This window comes from Erinaceus europaeus, chromosome 12 (assembly GCF_950295315.1).
Source record: "Erinaceus europaeus chromosome 12, mEriEur2.1, whole genome shotgun sequence".
In the NCBI taxonomy this organism is placed as follows: domain Eukaryota; kingdom Metazoa; phylum Chordata; class Mammalia; order Eulipotyphla; family Erinaceidae; genus Erinaceus; species Erinaceus europaeus.
In genome coordinates, this window is record NC_080173.1 from 82,847,201 (window position 1) to 82,867,117 (window position 19,917).

Consider the following 19,917-nt stretch of genomic DNA (forward strand, 5'->3'; position numbering starts at 1 on the left):
TGATGAATCCACTGCTCCTGGAGGCCATTTTGTCCCCCTTTTTGCTGCCCTTGTTGTAGCCTCGTTGTGGTTATTATTATTACCATTGTTGGTATTGTTCGTTGTTGGATAGGACAGAGAGAAATGGAGAGAGGAGGGGAAGACAGAGAGGGGAGAGAAAGACAGACACCTGCAGACCTGCTTCACCACCTGTGAAGTGACTCCCCTGCAGGTAGGAAGCCGGGGGCTCAAACCGGGATCCTTACGCCAGTCCTTGCGCTTTGTGCCATGTGTGTTTAACCCAAGGTTTGGTATTCTTTAATTAATCAATTAATTTATTTCTTAATGAGAAAGATAGGAGAAAGAGCCAGACATCACTCTCGTACATGTCCTGCTAGGGATTGAACTTGGGACTTCATACTTGAGAGTCGGATGCTTTATTCAACACTGCACCACCTCTTGGACGACAACTTCAGTATTGTTACCAAGAATATTTACCTGTTTTTGTTTTTCTTAGAAAAAATATGTAAATAAATTACTTTCTATATGAGTATATATAAAAAGTGGGCAAAGCAAGGAATTCCGATTTTATACTTCGTCCTTAACCTGTCCTCCAAGGTTATTTCTAGACAGTACTTTCCACTTAGTAGGGGTTTTTTTTTTCCCTTAATGTGTGCCTCGATAATATAAGGATATTTGAAGTTTCAATGACCTGTATGTTAGAAACAGTTTCTTTTATTAATTTAAAGATTTGTTTTATTTATCTCATGAGGTAAAGTTGAGAGAGAAAGAGAAGCCAAGTCACACTCTGGTATGTGCATTTCCAGGGGTTGAACTGGGAGCCTCAAGCATTTAAGTCCAGTGTTCTACCAGTTGAGCTATCTCTGGCTAGACTCTGTTTCGTTGGTATCCATTTGGTTTTATACTTCATATTTATCTCTATAGGGACTCCACAAAGGTGATAAAAGTAGACCGACCCAGCCTCACAGCAAAAGCAGGTTACAGCGGACAACAGTTTCATCTAGATTAAAAATGACTCAGCAGCCAATGAAAGACCATAGGGCTCCTTGGATACCTCCAAACCCCACCTCACCACCAGCGTCTCCTAAGTGGTGCGTAAAAATTCAGTCCATCATTTGAGCATGCAGTTCTTTATTTCCCCACAGGTCAAAATGAACTTTTGCTTTGGGCAAGTAAAGTAGCAGTTTTAGTGTCTGTTTGGAAGAAAGGCTTATTTGAGTGAGTAGTACATGAAAAGCTTTTCCTTAGAACCTGTTGACACTTCTGTGATCCACCCAGGACTCTGGACACGTGGCTATTATTGAATGGAGGCTCATGAACTTCTCTTCACTGTCACATCCCCCAGTAGGTTCTGGTTACTTGAGGCCAGGAACTATATCTTTTCTATAGCGCTTTGCCTGGCATTAGTAAATCTCAATAGACACTCAATAAATCTTTGCTGAACAGGTCTTTAAAAAGAACTCTAATTCCAAATCAAGTTAGTTATATAGTCACACAAACCTTCCTAAGGGTAGGTAGAGTAATACTGACATTTCTGCCTCGTCACCCTCCTTATTATGGTTATACTCCACAGAGCTAGTGAGCTATTATCTTCAGGGACAACAGGAAATAGTCTTTGGGGAACTGTGTAAAGGTAAAGGGGAGATTGTTTGACATGGTGCAGTGGTTTTTGAAATAGTAATGGGAAGAACCAGGAGGTAGGACAGTAAAAAGGAAGAAGAAGAAAGCATTCACTGCGGAGAATGAGTGAGGCGAACGACTCGCATACTGCCTTCTTTGAGACTATCAGTGAGAAGCCTGATAGAATGAGTTCACCTGAAGACTTGAAATGATTCTGAATGAATAGCTATGCTTATCCATCAACTCTTGTTTTAGAATTGAAGAGACAATGTCTGGAGATAGTGTCTTGCTTATATAGCAGAGCTTAGGCTAAAAGCAGATATTCCAATTTTATAACATGCTTTAAAAAATTGTTCCAAATTTTGTACTTTTATAAATGTATTAAGTGTAGTGAACTCACTTGGTAAGCTCATAAAAGACATCAGCTGGTTAAACTTGATTTCTATAAACCACATGCATCCTGGGCTGTCCTTGGACTATAGGTGTGGGTGGTAGGGAGGAGATAGGAGGAGGTGGTAGGAGTCTAGGCTTTATGAAAGTACTGAGTTGCTGTGTAATATCTGATCTGATTGGTGACCTAGATCCATATTAAGACAGGGTTTTATTGGAAGTTCACCCACTCCTCAGTAATTGACAGTTTTTTTATTACATTTGAAATAGTGATTGTTTCTATGAAGCAGAGAAGGCTGCCTCTCCTTGACTTGGCCTTGTCACCTGGGGGACCCATTCTTTTCATATTCAGCTTTCCATTTAAGGCCCTGTGCTGTAGCCCATCATTAATTTAATACTTTTGTCTTCTCTGAGCTGAAACTTTTTGATGAGTCATTAGACATGGTGTGAATGAGTCCAAAGGTATACTTTTCCATTTTTTGCAGTGCTGCTTGGCTAAAGGTAAAACCTAGCCCCAAAGATGCCACAAAAGAACAGTCTCTCCAGCAAGTAGATACTGAAGAGCAAAGTCAGCTGTTCAAAGGTGCTGTTGAACACGAAGCAGCCAGGTCTGTGCTTATGTTTTTCAAGTCTTGGAAAAATTGATGGGACGCCATTTTACATAGACTCTGAAGTGAGCTCTTCTCTTTCAAATAGTAAATAAAAACGGTTATTTAGGGAGTCGGGCGGTAGCACAGCAGGTTAAGCACAGGTGATGCAAAGCACAAGGACCAGTGTAAGGATCCCAGTTCGAGCTCCCAGCTCCCAACCTGCAAGGGAGTCGCTTCATAGACAGTGAAGCAGGTCTGCAGGTGTGTCTATCTTTCTCTCCCCCTCTCGATCTTCCCCTCCTCTCTCCATTTCTCTCTGTCCAATTCAACAACAACAATAATAACTACAGCAGTGAAAAAAACAAGGGCAACAAAAGGGAATAAATAAATATTTTTTAGAAAATGGTTATTTAAAGTGTAGAGTACTAAACTTTACTGTCAGACTAATCCCTTTTTTATTCCTTATTTTATGCATTCAAAAATCAGATGTGTCAGTTTTCTGTTGATTGTTTTTTTGGATGGCACAATTCTATAGGGACAGATTCTAAACCTCTACTTATTTGTAGTTAGTAGGGAGGCTATGTCATTAGTTCTTACATAAGATAGACTGTGGTATGTTCCTTAAGAATTAAAAGATTGGGAGTCAGGCTGTAGCGCAGCGGGTTAAGCGCAGGTGGCGCAAAGCACAAGGACCGGCATAAGGATCCAGGTTCGAACCCCGGCTCCCCACCTGCAGGGGAGTCCCTTCACAGGCGGTGAAGCAGGTCTGCAGGTGTCTATCTTTCTCTACCCCTCTCTGTCTTCCCCTCCTCTCTCCGTTTCTCTCTGTCCTATCCAACAACGACGACAATAATAACTACAACAATAAAACAAGGGCAACAAAAGGGAATAAATAAATAAAATAAAATATTTTTTAAAAAAATTTTAAAAAAAAGAATTAAAAGATTGTGGTCCAGGAGGTGGTGCAGTGGTTAAAGGAACTAGACTCTCAAGCATGAGGTCCTGAGTTCAATCCCTGGCAGCACATGTACCAGAGTGATGTCTGGCTCTTTCTCTCTCTCTCCTCCTATCTTTCTCATTAATAAAATAAATAAAATCTTTAAAATAAAATACTTACGATAAAAAGAACTAAAAGATTAACTACAACAATAAAACAAGGGCAACAAAAGGGAATAAATAAATCTTTTTAAAAATTAAAAAAAAAAAGATTAAAGGATCAGAGAGAACTCGTTTATAGGATGTGTTCCTTAAGCCGCCCCTTGTGCTTTGTGCCACGTGCGCTTAACCCGCTGTGTTACCGCCCGACTCCCCATATAGGATGTGTTCCTTGCCATATTTGTGACCCAGGCATTGAGCCCTAGCACCACACGGGAGGTGTCATTGTACCTCAGAGAGCTCTGGTGTTTGATGCCTCTCTCTCTTACCTGAATGAAAAAGCAGCCCAAGCAGTAACCCCCATCCCCATTTCTACCCCCACCCCCAACACACACAAAGCTAATTGGTTAAGAACTGAGATAGTTTAGAGGAGAAACAAGGTACTTCTTGTTGCCACGGTCTGTGGAGGCAGCAATTAAATATCTGAAAAATTGGATCAAAATGAAGGGTAAGGAGTTGCAAATATTCCATGGGTAGAGGACAGTGAAAACAGATTCTTCTGCAGTTGTTTGATACTGACCTTGCAATTATGGGAGAGCAGAAATAAAAGTGGACTACTAAATAATGTGATAGTATTCACATTTCCTAAACTGAAAGAACCAAACCCCTCTACATATGATAAAGTTGTTCAAAATTAGCTCTTTTTTTTCTTTCTGTTTTTATTTGAATTTACTATGCCTTTTTATGACTATCCTGAAGTTTATTCCTTTGCTAAACTAAAAGATACAGCAAAGGCTTATTTTATAGTCTAGCAAGACATTCTCAGTACAGTGATGGCTAGTTACCTTGAGAGCATATGTGGGCAGTTTCACATTGCCCTATATGCCAACTAAAAATGCTTTTCCACCAAAAAAAAGTCATTTTTACATGAAACTTTCTGTGGAGTGCTTTTTTGAGTACAGAGTACTGCCTACTGAGTCTTTGGTAGAGCTGGGCTTAAACTTGGAGGGAGCTTAACTACTGGTCAGTTTCTATGGTAATAACACCATGCAGGCCAAAATGATCTGACTTTTGTATTGCCTGCTAGACTTGCATGGCTTGATGCTGAAACTTCTAAAAGATTGAAAGAGCTGGAAGAACTAAAAGCTGAAGAAATGGACAGAATACAAAAACGCAGGTAAGTAACGGTATCTGAGGCAGAGAAAGATAAAACCAACTTTGAGGCATCTCGTTATTTATAACAACTAATTGAGATGGCTTAGAGGTGTCCTCACACTTAAGCTTATTGGCCATCTGCCTGCTTAAATAAGACTTGGGTGTCACTTGTGAAACCTAGATTAGAGCCAAGATTGAGGCCTAAGGGGTCTCTGACTGTTCTGAGGAGAGTTGGAATGACTTTTTATATTGTGCTCTAGACTCAGTTGGCTTGATGCTGAAAATTCTAGAAGATCAAAAAAATTGAATGAACTCAAAACTGAAGAAATGGATAGACTTCAGAAATTGAGGTATATATTTGCTTCTGAGAAAGACTAGTGAATGCTTGCCTATTTAACTAGTGTACATTATTTTATTTGCCAATTCAGACTGTTTAGAACTAACCTCACTGGATGGGTGGATGGATGGATAATTGCCTTAGACCTATGTATATTTTGTGATCTGAAGAGAAACCAGAGTATAGACCTATGTATATTTTATGCAGTATTTTTGCTGTGTTTCATTAATGTGAAGTTTAGTGAAACACCTGTAAGTTTGGTGAAGTTTTCTCTGCAACGTTTGAGTTTTATATCTCTTTGTTTTTGCAACCTGTTTTTTTTTTTTTTTTTAAATATTTATTTATTTATTTATTTTCCCTTTTGCTGCCCTTATTTTTCATTGTTGTTGAAGTTATTATTTTTGTTATTATTGACATCATCATTGTTAGATAGGACAGAGAGAAATGGAGAGAGGAGGAGAAGACAGACACCTGCAGATGTGCTTCACCGCCTGTGAAGCAATTCCCCTGCAGGTGGGGAGCCAGGGGCTCGAACCAGGATCCTTGAGCAGGTCCTTGCACTTTGCGCCACATGCGCTTAACTTGCTGCACTACCACCTGACTCCCTTTTTTTTTTTTTTTTTAATTTTTTTTTTTTTATTTAAATTTTTAATTTAAGAAAGGATTAGTGAACAAAAGCATAAGGTAGGAGGGGTACAACTCCACACAATTCCCACCACCCAATCCCCATAACCCACCCTCTCCCATGATAGCCTTCCCATTCTCTAGCCCTCTGGGAGCATGGACCCAGGGTCGTTGAGGGTTGCAGAAGGTAGAGGGTCTGGCTTCTGTAATTGCTTCCCCGCTGAACATGGGCGTTGACTGGTCGGTCCATACTCCCAGTCTGCCTCTCTCTTTCCCTAGTAAGGTGTGTCTCTGGGGAAGCTGAGCTCCAGGACACATTGGTGGGGTCTTCAATCCAGGGAAGCCTAGCCAGCATCCTGGTGGCATCTGGAACCTGGTGATTGAAAAGAGAGTTAACATACAAAGCCAATCAATTTGTTGAGCAAACATGGATCCCAAGATTGGAATAGTGGAGAGGAAGTGTTGGGGAGGTACTCACTGCAAACTCTAGTGTAATCCTGCTTTCAGGTATATATTTTGCAGTAGTTTATGGATACGTGTGCACATACGCTCTCTCTCACAGAAACTGGTGTATGTCTAGGTTATGGGACTTTGTTAGAAAGTGAACTACCTGAGATGAAATTAGAGTGTACTATAAAAGGAAAGGTCTCACCCGAGTAATGAAGCTGAAGGGTTGTCATTCCACACGTGAAGTCTCTGGATACACTCTGTTTTTGATTATTACTTATTTATTTTGCCTTGAGGGTTATCACTGGGGCTCGGTGCTTGCACCAATCCACTGCTCCTGGAGGCCTTTTGTTTGTTTGTGTGTTTTTCATTTTATTGGCTAGGACAGAGAAATTGAGAGGGAAGGGGGTGAGAAAGAGATATCTGCAGACCTGTTTCACTGCTTGTGAAGCAACAACAACCCTTCCCCCCCACACACACACCACCTACAGGTGGGGATCTGGGGGCTCAAACCAGGATCCTTGCACTTCATACTATGCGCTTAATGTTTTGCTTTTCTTTTGATCAGAAGCTAGTCCTTCTGATAACCAGTTAGAGAGGTGTGTACACTTGCTCTTATGAGTAAATGTATAAATAAACATGCTTGGTTAAATGCAGTGTTTCATTTTTGAATGAAGTTGACTTTTTCATTTCCTCTCAGAGTGTCACCACCTAGCGATAGGTGTGAAAAAGTTTGTGAGATGATTTAGTTGTTGTGACTACAGTAGACTTGTTTTTCCAACTCTATTAATAATCTGCTCTGAAATCAGGCAAATAGAACACTACTCATTGAAACAGCTGTGCACAGTGGTATATGTGTTACTGGAGATTGAACCTTGACTTTACCAGCTGAGCCGTTTCTGTCTTCAGAAAATTTCAAGTCATGTAATTACTGAATCTTAAGATGTGAAGGACCTTTTTCCCAGTGGATGCTTCTACCCCCCTCTGCTCTTTCCACAAAATAACTGCAGCATATTCATACACAGCCTCTGCAGTGAGCTGATCACCACGGTCTAAGCTGTCCATTCCTTGGTCATTTCTAGCTGCTGGAGGTGTGACCTTAGATGGTGCTGAAAGTACCTTCTCTGTGATGCCCATTTACGCTTTGGAACACATAGCAACAACAAATTTTCCTGTATCCCATTTAGCCCTTAGAAGAGTTTTTCTAGTAAAGAAACCATGCATGTAGAAGAACATAGAAAATACACATGCACAGTCCAACATAGTCCAAATGAACATTCATGTACGACCACCACAGCCAAGAAATACATCATCACCTCTGTCTAGAATCTTCCTGTGTGTTCTTTCTCAGTTATATCTCCTTTCTTCCCAGAACTAACCTTTGTCCTGACTTTTCATGTTAATCGTTTTATTACCCTTTCCCATAAACCTTTTTTTTTTTAATCTGGAAAATAAGGTGAATCTATTTCTTGTAATGGATTAAAAAAAAAAAAATGAGTCCGTACCTCTCATTGACTCTTCTCTTATATCTTACTCCTGAGAGGGAATGAAACTATGGGCCTTTTTAATTTCTTTTCCAGTAAAATAGTATTTTGAAGAAAAAAACCTTCTGGTTGTATTTTAAACTTCTCTACCTTGATCTGTTATTTAAAATAGAATCTTCAGTAAGTTGTATAAACTTATTGAAAATGTTTCATACAAGCATTTTTTAGTATTTCTGCACCCTGTGATAAAATGTTATTTCGTGGTTTCTTTAAAAAATTCTGTGTAAGTGGAGTCATAATAATATGTCACCTTTTGGAATTAGCCCTTTTCTTGGAAACAGATTTCTGTGGGGATTCATTCTTTTTTTATTTTATTATTTTTTTTTAGTAGTACCTTATTTTTTTGTTGCTAAATACCGTTCCATGGAACTGAAGTGCCACAGTTAAAACAGCCAAATATTGAAAGCTATTTTGTTTCTTTGCTTTATTTTGCACTTAATTTTGTAGTCTCTTTTTTCTAGAACTGCTATTTGATGTTGGAATTCCCGGATTAGTCCTCTAATAACTCTCCCTCTCCCCACCCCACCCCCATTTATTCCGTGAGATGGGGGAGGGAGAGAGGCAGAGTAACACACTGTCATATGCAGTATCAGGGATCAAACTTTCCTTTTCCAGCCTTCTCTACCTTTTCTTCCCACAAATAGGAGATTCCTCAACCTTACTATTAATGCTGTCTATTGAGTTTGACATTTCTGCTACAGTATTTTTAGATTTAAGAGCTCTATTGTCTGAAAGTCTTATAGTCTGTTATTCTTCTTTTATGGATACAGCTCTAAGTATAATAACAGTAGCTTCATCTCCCCCCACCCCCCTCATCCCTGCCACACACACACACACACACACACACACACACTTCATCTTTTCCTTCCTCAGACATCTAATAATCCTTGCTGTCTTCTGGTGTATAATGTAGGGTACTGATTACTGATTGAAGGCTCTGGGCATGTGGGTTGGAGTCTGTATTTTAGTTTGAACTTTTTAAGAAGTAATAGTAGAATTTATAGTGTAATCATGGTAAAATGCAAAGTTCTTAAAGGTACCGTTCAGAAACTTTGAAACCAGCATATGTACCTGGGTAACCAGTACTCTGATCAAGGTAATGAGTATTTTTTTTTTCCCTTTTATTTATTTATTTATTTATTTATTTTTAAAATTTATTTCTTTATTGGGAAATTAATGTTTTACATTCAACAGTAAATACAATAGTTTGTACATGCATAACATTCCCCACTTTCCCATTTAACAATACAACCCCCACTTTGTCATTTATCATCCTTCATGGACCTGTATTCTCCCCACCCACCCACCCCAGAGTCTTTTACTTTGGTGCGATATGCCAATTACATTTCAGTTTCTACTTGTGTTTTTGTTTCTGATCTTGTTTGTCAACTTCTGCCTGAGAGTGAGATCATCCCATATTCATCCTTCTGTTTCTGACTTACTTCACTCAACATGATTTTTTCAAGGTCCATCCAAGATCGGCTGAAAACAGTGAAGTCACCATTTTTTACAGCTGAGTAGTATTCCATTGTGTATATATACCACAACTTGCTCAGCCACTCATCTGTTCTTGGACACCTGGGTTGCTTCCAGGTTTTGGCTATTACAAATTGTGCTGCCAAGAACATATGTGTACACAGATCTTTTTGGATGGATGTGTTGGGTTCCTTAGGATATATCCCCAGGAGAGGAATTGCAGGGTCATAGGGTAGGTCCATTTCTAGCCTTCTGAGAGTTCTCCAGACTGTTCTCCACAGAGGTTGGACCAATTGACATTCCCACCAGCAGTGTAGGAGGGTTCCTTTGACCCCACACCCTCTCCAGAATTTGCTGCTGTTACCTTATCTGATGTATGACATTCTCACAGGAGTGAAGTGATATCTCATTGTTGTCTTTATTTGCATTTCTCTGACAATCAGAGACTTGGAGCATTTTTTCATGTGTTTCTCAGCCTTTTGGATCTCTTCTGTGGTGAGTATTCTGTCCAAGTCCTCCCCCCATTTTTGGATGGGGTTTTTTGTTGTCTTGTTGTTGAGTCTGGCAAGCTCTTTATATATGTTGGTTATTAAACTCTTATCTGATGTATGACATGTAAAGATCTTCTCCTATTCTGTGAGGAGTCTGTTGGTTTGGGTAGTGGTTTCTTTTGCTGTGAAGAAGCTTTTTAATTTGATGTAGTCCCATAGGTTTATACTTGCCTTAGTCTTCTTTGTAATTGGATTCGTTTCATTGAAAATGTCTTTAAAATTTATGCAGAAAAGAGTTCTGCCAATATTTTCCTCTAAGTATTTGATAGTTTGTGGTCTAACATCCAAGTCCTTGATCCACTTGGAATTTACTTTTGTATTCGGTGAAATACAGTGGTTCAGTTTCATTCTTCTGCATGTTTCAACCCATTGTTTCCAATACCATTTGTTGAAGAGACTCTGCTTTCCCCATGTAATAGTCTGGGCCCCTTTGTCAAAGATTAGATGTCCATAGGTGTGGGGCCTCATTTCTGGGCTCTCAATTCTATTTCACTGGTCAGTGTGTCTATTCATGTTCCAGTACCAAGCAGTTTTGATGAGAATGGCCCTATAATACAATTTGAGATCTGGGAGTGTGATGCCTCCAGTTCTGTTCTTTTTTCTCAAGATTGTTTTGGCAATTCTAGGTCTTTTCTGGTTCCAGATAAACATTTGTAGCATTTGTTCTATTCTCCTAAAAAATGTGCTTGGGATCTTGATGGGGATAGCATTAAATTTGTAGATGGCTCTGGGTAATGTATATATTCATTTTGATGATGTTAATTCTTCCAACCCATGAACATGGAATGTCTTTCCACTTCTTTGTGTCTTTTTCAATTTCTTTGAGTAGTGACTCATAATTTTCAGTATACAAGTCTTTTACTTCTTTGGTTAGGTTTACTCCTAGATATTTTATTGTTTTTGTTGCTATAGTAAAAGGAATTGATTTCTGGATTTCAATTTCTTCTTAGTGTTTGCATAGAGGAATGCCACTGACTTTTGAATGTTAATTTTGTAGCCTGACACCTTACTGTATTGCCTGATGATTTCCAAAAGCTTCTTGCTGGAGTCCTTAGGTTTTTCCATGTATACTATCATGTCATCTGCAAATAAGGAGAGTTTGACTTCTTCTCTTCCAATCTGTATGCCTTTAATTCCTTGCTCCTGCCTGATTGCTATGGCAAGAACTTCCAACACTATGTTGAATAGTCATGGTGATAGTGGGCAGCCCTGTCTAGTACCTGATCTGAGTGGAAATGCTTCCAGTTTTTCGCCATTGAGTATGATGTTGGCTGTAGGTAATGAGTATTTCATCAGTCCAGAAAGAGCCCACATGTTCTTCCCAGTCATTCTCTGTCCCACATCATCCTGTTTCTCACAGGGGCAGCTACTTTTTTTTTTTCCTACTATCTTAGAAATTTTTGCTGGTTCTTGGACTTTATATAAATCAAATCATCAGAATCTATGCATTTGTGCCCGCCTACTTTTGCCCAACATAATATTTGAGAGCATCCATACTGAGCATGTATCAGGAAAGGAGTTCTCGAAACTTCACATCAGGCTCAACCTGACGCTGTTGACTGGCTACGGAAGAAGGGCAAACGCTAGAAGAAGTGTAATTTGTTGCTGAGTGCTATGCCATGTCTGTCCGTTCTGTTGTTATTGATGTGTGTGTTTACTTATTACCAGAGCACTGCATAGCTCTGGCTTCTGGTGCTGCTAGAGATTGAACCTGGGACCTCAGAGCCTCAGGCACGAAAGTCTTTTTTTTTTTTTTTTCTTTTTTAGTACATCAATACCCTTCCTACCACCAAAGGACTGTGGTGACCACAGGCATGAAAATCTTTTGCATAACTGTTACACTATCTCTTCCTCCTTTATCCATTCTGCTGTGAATTCACATTTGAGCTGTTTACCACTTTTAGATAGTATGAATAACACTGCTATAAATATTCTTACACAAATCTATTGTAGACATGTGCTTCATGGGGCTTGGGCAGGATACCTAGGAGTAGAATTCTTGGGTCAAAAGATGTTTCAGTTTACAATACTGGCCATACAAATAGTTGTACCATTTAAAAATTATGTATTTGTTTGATGAGAGGGAGAAAATGAGAATTAATTGCAACATCACTCTAGCATATGTGGTGCTGGGGATAGAACTTGGAACCTCATTCATGCAAGTCCTCTGCTCTACCAGTGAGCCACCTCTGAGGCCATTGGTTGCACCATTTTTAATTTACCAGAAAAACATAGAAATTCTTTTTTTTAAGCATTTTTTTATTCCCTTTTGTTGCCCTTGTTTTATTGTTGTAGTTATTATTGTTGTTATTGATGTCATTGTTGGATAGGACAGAGAGAAATCGAGAGGGGACCGGAAGACAGAGGGGGAGAGAAAGATAGACACCTGCAGACCTGCTTCACCGCCTATGAAGCGACTCCCCTGCAGGTGGGGAGCCGGGGGCTCGAACCGGGATCCTTACGCCGGTCCTTGCGTTTTGCACCTCGTGCGCTTAACCCACTGCTCTACCGCCCAACTCCCAGAAATTCTTTTCTGTTTGTACTTCAGTCTAGCTAACATTTAAGTTAATGGTGTAAATAGTGTGAATTCTCAGTTTTTTCTTTTACAGAGCTAGAATTCAGCCTTCTCAGATTAGCTAAATCATCATTTTTGTCTGTTTTGTAGCACTATGTCCTCCTTGTCTTTGTGAGTCTAAACCTTCAAGTGGCATAAAAGTGTCATAATTTTCTTTATTTAATCTTCTACCCTCTTGGAATCATTTGAAGGGATCTGTTATACTTTTAGAATCTTCCCAGATTCAGGCTAGGGAGATAGCATATGGTTATGCAAAAGGTGTTCTTGTCTAAGGTTCTAAGGTTCTAGATTTACTACCATAAATAAACCAGAGTTAAACAGTACTCTAATCAATAAATAAATACAATGAAGTTGAAAAATAAGTGTATGGAATTGTATCTAGAGCCTAGCATACCTTTTCAGATGTTATTATTTAAAACCTATTCTTGGGAATCTGGCAGTAGCACAGCGGGTTAAGAGCACACGGCGCAAAGAGTGAGGACCGGCTTAAGGATCCCGGTTCGAGCTCCCGGCTCCCCACCTGCAGGGGAGTCACTTCACAGGTGGTGAAGTAGGTCTGCAGGTGTCTTATCTTTCTCTCCCCCCTCTGTCTTCCCCATCACTCTCCATTTCTCTCTGTCCTATTCAACAATGACGACAATAGTAACTACAAAAATAAAACAAGGGCAACAAAAGGGAATAAGTAAAAATAAAAAAATTTTAAAAACCTATTCTTATCAAGGGTTCCAGGGCCTGTGTTATGTTACAGGGGTGGTGGGAGGTTGTTGGGAATGTAGAATCTGAGACTTCACTCAGACCAATCAAATGGCAATTTACATTTTAACGAGTATACCGGGGAATGTGCATAGCCTTGAAAATTAGAGAAGCACAGTACTTTTATAATCGTTTGTTTTTTCTATCACCTTTTGTCGCAAGTAGACAAAAAGGATTCTTTCTTGCTTTGTTTTAATATTTAATTTTTTAAATTTCTGTATAGTGTTTCTACCACCCAGTTAGCAGACAAGGTAGAAAAGGCAGTTCTGGAACGTTTAAAGCCTCTCCTGGCCAAGGCCCAGGTAAAGTATTTCATTACATTTGTTTACCTTTGGGAACAGTCAAGAATACAAAGTGTAACTACAGAGTTCACATGAACTCTTTGTAGTACTGTGTGTCTGTTGGCAGCTGGCACCTGATGATCTGTGGTGCTTGTCTCTGACACACAGTTACAGTACTGTCAGGTCCACCTTGGGACACCTTCACATCCCATACCTCCAAGCACTTCATATGTCCTCTGTTAATGGCTAATGAATAAGAAATAAGGAGAGAAAGTCATGTTCTTGAGATAGATGAGATTTTAGTCGTGAGCATTGAATTTAGATTGCAGTGTCCATTCCTAGTCAAGATGCTGTTAGGTGTTTGATTAATTGCTTCCACTCTTCCGATGTGTTCTTTCAACACATTGGTCTGGAATGATTGACTGTTTTCCAAAGGAGAGAGATGGTAGGATAGCCTCTGTACACAAATCAGTACTTAACAGCATCCCCAACTGATTGTGTCATCCTCCTGTAAGCACTAAGCTAATTGCTATGGCCAGCCTCTGTTGAACCACCCTTGAAATAGAATCCTTGAAATAGAACCGATCTAGTTCTATTTATAGAGGGGGGGGGGGGTCACAGAAAAGTATTGTAATCTTAAACAAAGAAAATGACTTTCTGGGCTCCCAAAAAGGGCACTAATCTTCTCCATTTATAGTTTAAGAAATGCTAACTCATGATTAGAGTTTATAAAAATCTCGGGAACTAGGAGGGCTTCTGGAGACCAGAGTCCAACCCTCCTTATTTTATCAATGAGGTGACTGTGGAACAGAGAAGTTGAATAATTGCACAAAATTACACAGCTACTCTAACAATGTTTACAAAGTTGAGGAAAGAAAAGGGCAGAAAGCCAAGATCAACACATGGCATTTATTTCCATGAAGACAGTGCTTTGAATTGCTGCAAAAAGTAGATTGCAGCTAAAGCTGATGAACAGCTCCACACAGAAGATATTTTGGTAGCAGAATCCATTTATACTAATATGGGCTGTAAATTTTGATAATTCATAAATGTGCTTGTCTGTTTTAATAGAGAGTCAATTCTTCGCTGGAAATTGAGAAGCCGCCGGTAGATACAGCAAGAGCCCAGCCTGCAGAGAAGGTGTGTGCTGGGTGGTGGTGGTGTTTTGGTTGACACTGTATATTACATGAGGATGTTGTCAGTCATAAGGAAAATGATGTGCAGATTGCTTTGCAAATGATAGATTATCCTACTCAAATAAGAGAAAAGTTATTTCTCACGTTTGGCATGTTAATTCTTAGTGTATTTAGCATTATGATTTAGATTAACATTGCAGAAAGGCTTCCTGAATTGCCTTAAAGCCACAGGGGTGCTTTTTCTCTTCTAATGAGAGAATGTGGGTGCCTTGTGTGACTTGGAATGCTGATGGCCTGTGGCACAAAAGTGGTTGCCCTCCTTTCATTTTGTTCAGCCTATTTTTGCTCCTATTGACCTAATTTCTAATTTCCTTCATATTTAGAGCTTAGTTCTTGTAGTAAGTACTTATCAGTCTTACCTCAAATGAGATTCCATCACAGGCTATTTGCACAATAAAATCATATACTCAAAGATTATGAAAATATTCTGCAGCTAAAAATATTGCTTACTAAATCAAATAGGAGTGTTTCTCTAAATTTGCTGCTTTATCTTTTCTGGGCTGTTGGAACTTCATTCACAAGTGGTGAAGCATCCTGCAGCTATCTTAGCTTTCTTGCCCCCTCTCTACCTTCCCCCTCTCCTCTCAGTATCTCTGGCCTGCCTACTAAATATAAAGGGAAAAATGGCATGCAGGAGTGGTGGAGTCATACTGCTGGCAACAGCCTCAGCAATAACCCTGGTAACAATAAAAATAAAAAGTTTGACAAAGACACTGGGTTTTTGTTTTAATGTGTGTGTGTGTGTGTGTGAGTGTGTGTGTGAGTGTGTGTGTGTGTGTGTGTGTGTGTGTGTGTGTGTGTGTGTTACAAGTTAATAAGATGACAGGGTATAATCCACACCATACCCCATACCCACCACCAAATTTCTGTGCTCCAATCCTCCCAACAATAATCATTACAGTTTGTTTACTTCTTTGTTTACTTCTGGGGTTTTTTTGTTTGTTTGTTTTGTCTTTGGTTTGGTTTGGTTTTATTTTTGCAAGTCAAGTTCATGTGTCAGTTCTGTAGATTCTGTATATGAGTTAAACCATTAGCTTGCCTTTTACCTCTTACCTCTAAGCATAGTCACCTCCATTTCAGCCTGTCTTGTGCCAAAAGATGTAACATCATCTTTTTTGGTTGAAGAGCAGTATTCCATGGAGTATTTATTCCATAACTTCTTTATTCAATCATCTGACTATGAGCTTTTAGGCTGCTTCCAGTCTTTGGCTACTGTGAAAAACACAGCTATGAATGTATGGTGCATATGTCCCTTCTAATTAGTTTTCATGGCCTTTGGATAAATGCATTAAGAATGGTATTGTTGGGTTATAAAGTGTTTCTATTTTTATTTGTTTAAGGACTCTCCCTACAGTTTTCCATAACGGCTGCACCAGTTTGCATTCCCACAGATAGTGTTAACAGAATATTTCTTCCCATTCTCACTCATTTCCTGTTTTGTTGATGTAGGCCATTCTCACAGGTGTGAGTTAGAATAAAGATCTTGGGCTTTGACAAACTTGAGTATTCTCTAGCTTGGTGTTTTGTGCAACATAGCTATTAAATGATGCTTTTTTTCTTAGCAAAGTAATAAGATAAACATTTATCTGAGAAAACATTCCCATATTGCATTTTAAAATGCAAAAAAAGATGACAGGATTATAAATTTTGTCAGTGAAGTAGCCATGTCTACTAAAAATGAATCCTACCAGCAATGATCAGCCTTTTATATGAAAAATAATTCTGTAGACATTTAATTTTTTTTCAATATAATTTGTTGAGAATAAAAGTAACTATCCAGTATTTTAAACTTTGGGCTCCTGTTAAGCAGCAGCATTACTGCTGAGAGTTTCTGTTGCAGAGCCATCAAGGGTTTACAAAAAAAACCAATAAAAACAAGTAAAACAGGGGTCGGGTGGTGGCGCAGTGGGTTAAGCGCATGTGGCGCAAAGCGCAGGGACCGGCGTAAGGATCCCGGTTCGAGCCCCCGGCTCCCCACCTGCACGGGAGTCGCTTCACAGGCGGTGAAGCAGGTCTGCAGGTGTCTATCTTTCCCCTTCTCTGTCTTCCCCTCCTCTCTCCATTTCTCTCTGTCCTATCCAACAACGAATTGCGTCAACAAGGGCAATAATAATAACCACAACGAAGCTACAACAAGGGCAACAAAAGGGGGAAAAAAAATGGCCTCCAGGAGCGGTGGATTCATGGTGCAGGCACTGAGCCCAGCAATAACCCTGGAGGGGGGGAAAAAAAGTAAAACATTCAGAGGTGGCATGATGAAGTAAAAAGACCTTTTTAATTATATTGGTTATAAAGAGAACTGGAATTTGTACACAGAGTCTCGAAATTTTATCTCTAAAATAAATGATACTTGCTATACTTTACAAGTAAAATATAACACAGATTCACTTATAGATAGTATCTGAAAAGGAAAGATCTTGGAGGGATTCCATTTTAATATATTTAATGTATTTATCTCTTAACTGACTGAGCCTGAACATAAATATATTTTTCCAAAATACTTCAGTTTTGTTAAGGATTACATATGTGCATAGATAAACATTCAGACAGTTCAGAAAAAGAGTAATTTGAAAGGTTAAGTCTCACTGATACCAGAAGCTTGTTGTTTTCACATCCACCCACTGAGACCTTATCTGTGCGGTGTCAGTTAGTGTACACAATAGTCCATTCTTCATAGAGAAAAATTATTACATGTACAAACATAAGCACATACAACACTCTCATGCCAAGGCCCTGAGGTCCCAGGTTTAATACCCTGCTCCATCATGAGCCAGAGCTGAGTGGTGCTCTAGTAAAAGACCAACTAGACCTGTATTTGTATTATTGGTTTAGTTAACTATATTTTTCATAATTTTGTTGTGAACTATTAAGAGTTTTTTTAATTGCTGCTATTCACTGAATATCTTTGAGCCAATTACTGTGCTTTGTGGTTCATCATGCATGTACTCATGTATCCTTTTACAAGTTGTGTTTTATTTCATATTGCAAATGAGATGATTGTAGTTTAGAGAAATTAAGCTTGTCCAAAGTTGCCAGCCTGCCTTTGGGTATAACAGGATTTAGTCTCCGAAATTCCAGAACTTGGTATGATACTTTCTCCAACAGATAATCTTTGTAAAAGCCTTTTTCAGAGCAGGCTGTAGATATGTGTTTGAATCAAAGGAAACAAACACAAGATACGCAGAATGTAAAATGTGTTTGTCATTATAAACAATACAAGGCCAAGGAAGGCTGACCAAACTTTCCTGAGCTGTAGTTAGAACTCTCAAAAGATAAAGAATCATGGAATTTATGATGTCATAAACAGACTTTTGTGAGGAGTGCTGGGTGTCAAACCCAGGGCTTCAAACATTGCATTTTTCTGCATAAACAGACTTTTGTTTTGTTTCTTTTTTTTTTACAAAAACATTAAACTGGGAGTCGGGCTGTAGCACAGCGGGTTAAGCGCAGGTGGCGCTAAGCACAAGGACCCGCATAAGGATCCTGGTTCAAGCCCTGGCTCCCCACCTGCAGGGGAGTCGCTTCACATGTGGTGAAGCAGGTCTGCAGGTGTCTATCTTTCTCTCCCTCTCTCTGTCTTCCCCCTCCCCTCTCCATTTCTCTCTGTCCTATCCAACAACAATGACAACAATAATAACTACAACAATAAAACAACAAGGGCAACAAAAGGGAATAAATAAATAAAAATAAATATTAAAAATATTTAAAAAACAAAACAAAACATTAAACTAAGGGTCCAAAGGCTGACCTGCTAGAACACATACTTGACTGTGTGCATGGACCCAAGTTGGAGCCCCAGCCATCACATGGGAGCACCACACAAAGGGGAAGTTTCATGAGCAGTGAACTAGTGCTGTGGTGTCTCTGTTCCTTCTCTCTGCCTTTGACCCTCGATCTGGAAAATAACAGTAAAAAATAGTGCGCAAGGTTCAGATTCCGGGGGATTATGCAGACATAAAGTCCTAGTGAAACTCTGGCAGCAAGGGGGAAAAAACTGATCTAAATGAAACATTAAACCAAAAGAGAATAGCTATTTCCTCTCTTATGTGGCATGTAAAATCCTGGACATTCTCAGTAAAGCACAATTGGAAAAGCATTTGGGAGTGATAATTTACATGAATGACAATGATATTGTTTGATTAATGCTACCATTCAATTGGTAGAAACTGTGCTGATGCTTTTGGAATTTACTAACTTAAGGATAAATTTTATCAACTTAGAAACTCAGCAGAATTGACTCATGGCTTATTATCCACAGTAGTTCTGTCTTCACAGAAGTGCCCTTCCATTCTTCTTCCCTTGCTTTGTAGGCAATGGCTATTGAGTCTAAATCCACCAACATTCATCAGCTGGATGATGATTTTTTGGAAGATACTGCTCATGAACTCTGGGCCATGACTCACTCTAAGATCTTGGAGCCTGAAGCTTTAGCCACCCTGAGGGACAGTTCATACCTGGAAACCATGATGCTCCGAATGGAGGAAATGGAAGTAAGGCCTGGGGCTACCAAGTTCAGCTGCTTGTCTCTCTTCTGTAGCTTAATCCTAGAGGGTCACGTGTTCCAAATTCCCATTCAGCTGCCCACCAAATGTCAGGCCTTGGTAAAATCACTTGGCTTCTCTAATAAGCAGGGTGTTTTTAGGGTCAAAATGAAGCTTATCTGTCACCATCTACATATAACCTAGGAAGCAGTCACTATTCCCCACTGATTTTAGTGATGTGACTTAAAAGCACAAATGGGAGCATTAGCTTCTTCATTCCTCAGTTTATAAATGCAATTCATTTGCATCTGATACATGCTAGCAAATGATCCTTTCAAATCACAAATAATTTTATCTCCTTTAATTCTCACGATACTATAGCCAAATACTTTTCTCAGGAAAGCATTTTAGATCTCAGACATCATCTAACACATCCCCACAATTGTTTCAGAATAAGAAATTGAGACACAAGAAGTCACTGAAAAGTGTGATCAAGATTACAAAATATGTAATTTATTAGGGTTAAAACAAAAATGCAAGTTCCTGACTCCAACCAAATTCAGTTGTTTTTTTTTTTTTTTTTTTCGGCATTGTACTCTCTAGTTGACTTTGAAAAAAAAATTTTTTTTAAAATTTTAGACAGAGATATGTAACATGTCTCACTAAGCATGAGGTTGCTGTGTGTGTTGCTACCATGTGGTGGCCAGGGGCTTGAATCTGTGTCCTTCTCCATGGTAACATGTGCGCTGTTGGGTGAGCTATCTCCCAGCACCAGAGCTATCCCTGAGACTGGATTCCTACA

General features: G+C 39.3%; 1 protein-coding gene across 5 annotated transcripts in view; it reads left to right on the forward strand.

Annotated features, from left to right (window-relative positions):
* The window catches only part of KIAA0753 (KIAA0753 ortholog), a 66,462-nt gene that overhangs the window by 27,207 nt on the left and 19,338 nt on the right, over window positions 1-19,917 (forward strand). For 4 of the 5 annotated variants that reach the window (XM_060204193.1, XM_060204194.1, XM_016187852.2 and 1 more), the window contains 7 exons: window positions 925-1,091; window positions 2,496-2,618; window positions 4,783-4,872; window positions 5,111-5,200; window positions 13,381-13,459; window positions 14,510-14,578; window positions 18,945-19,124. In XM_060204193.1, the coding sequence (XP_060060176.1) occupies window positions 925-1,091; window positions 2,496-2,618; window positions 4,783-4,872; window positions 5,111-5,200; window positions 13,381-13,459; window positions 14,510-14,578; window positions 18,945-19,124 (798 nt within the window). The remainder of the gene's footprint in view (window positions 1-924; window positions 1,092-2,495; window positions 2,619-4,782; window positions 4,873-5,110; window positions 5,201-13,380; window positions 13,460-14,509; window positions 14,579-18,944; window positions 19,125-19,917) is intronic. The other variant, XM_016187860.2, reaches the window with a different exon arrangement.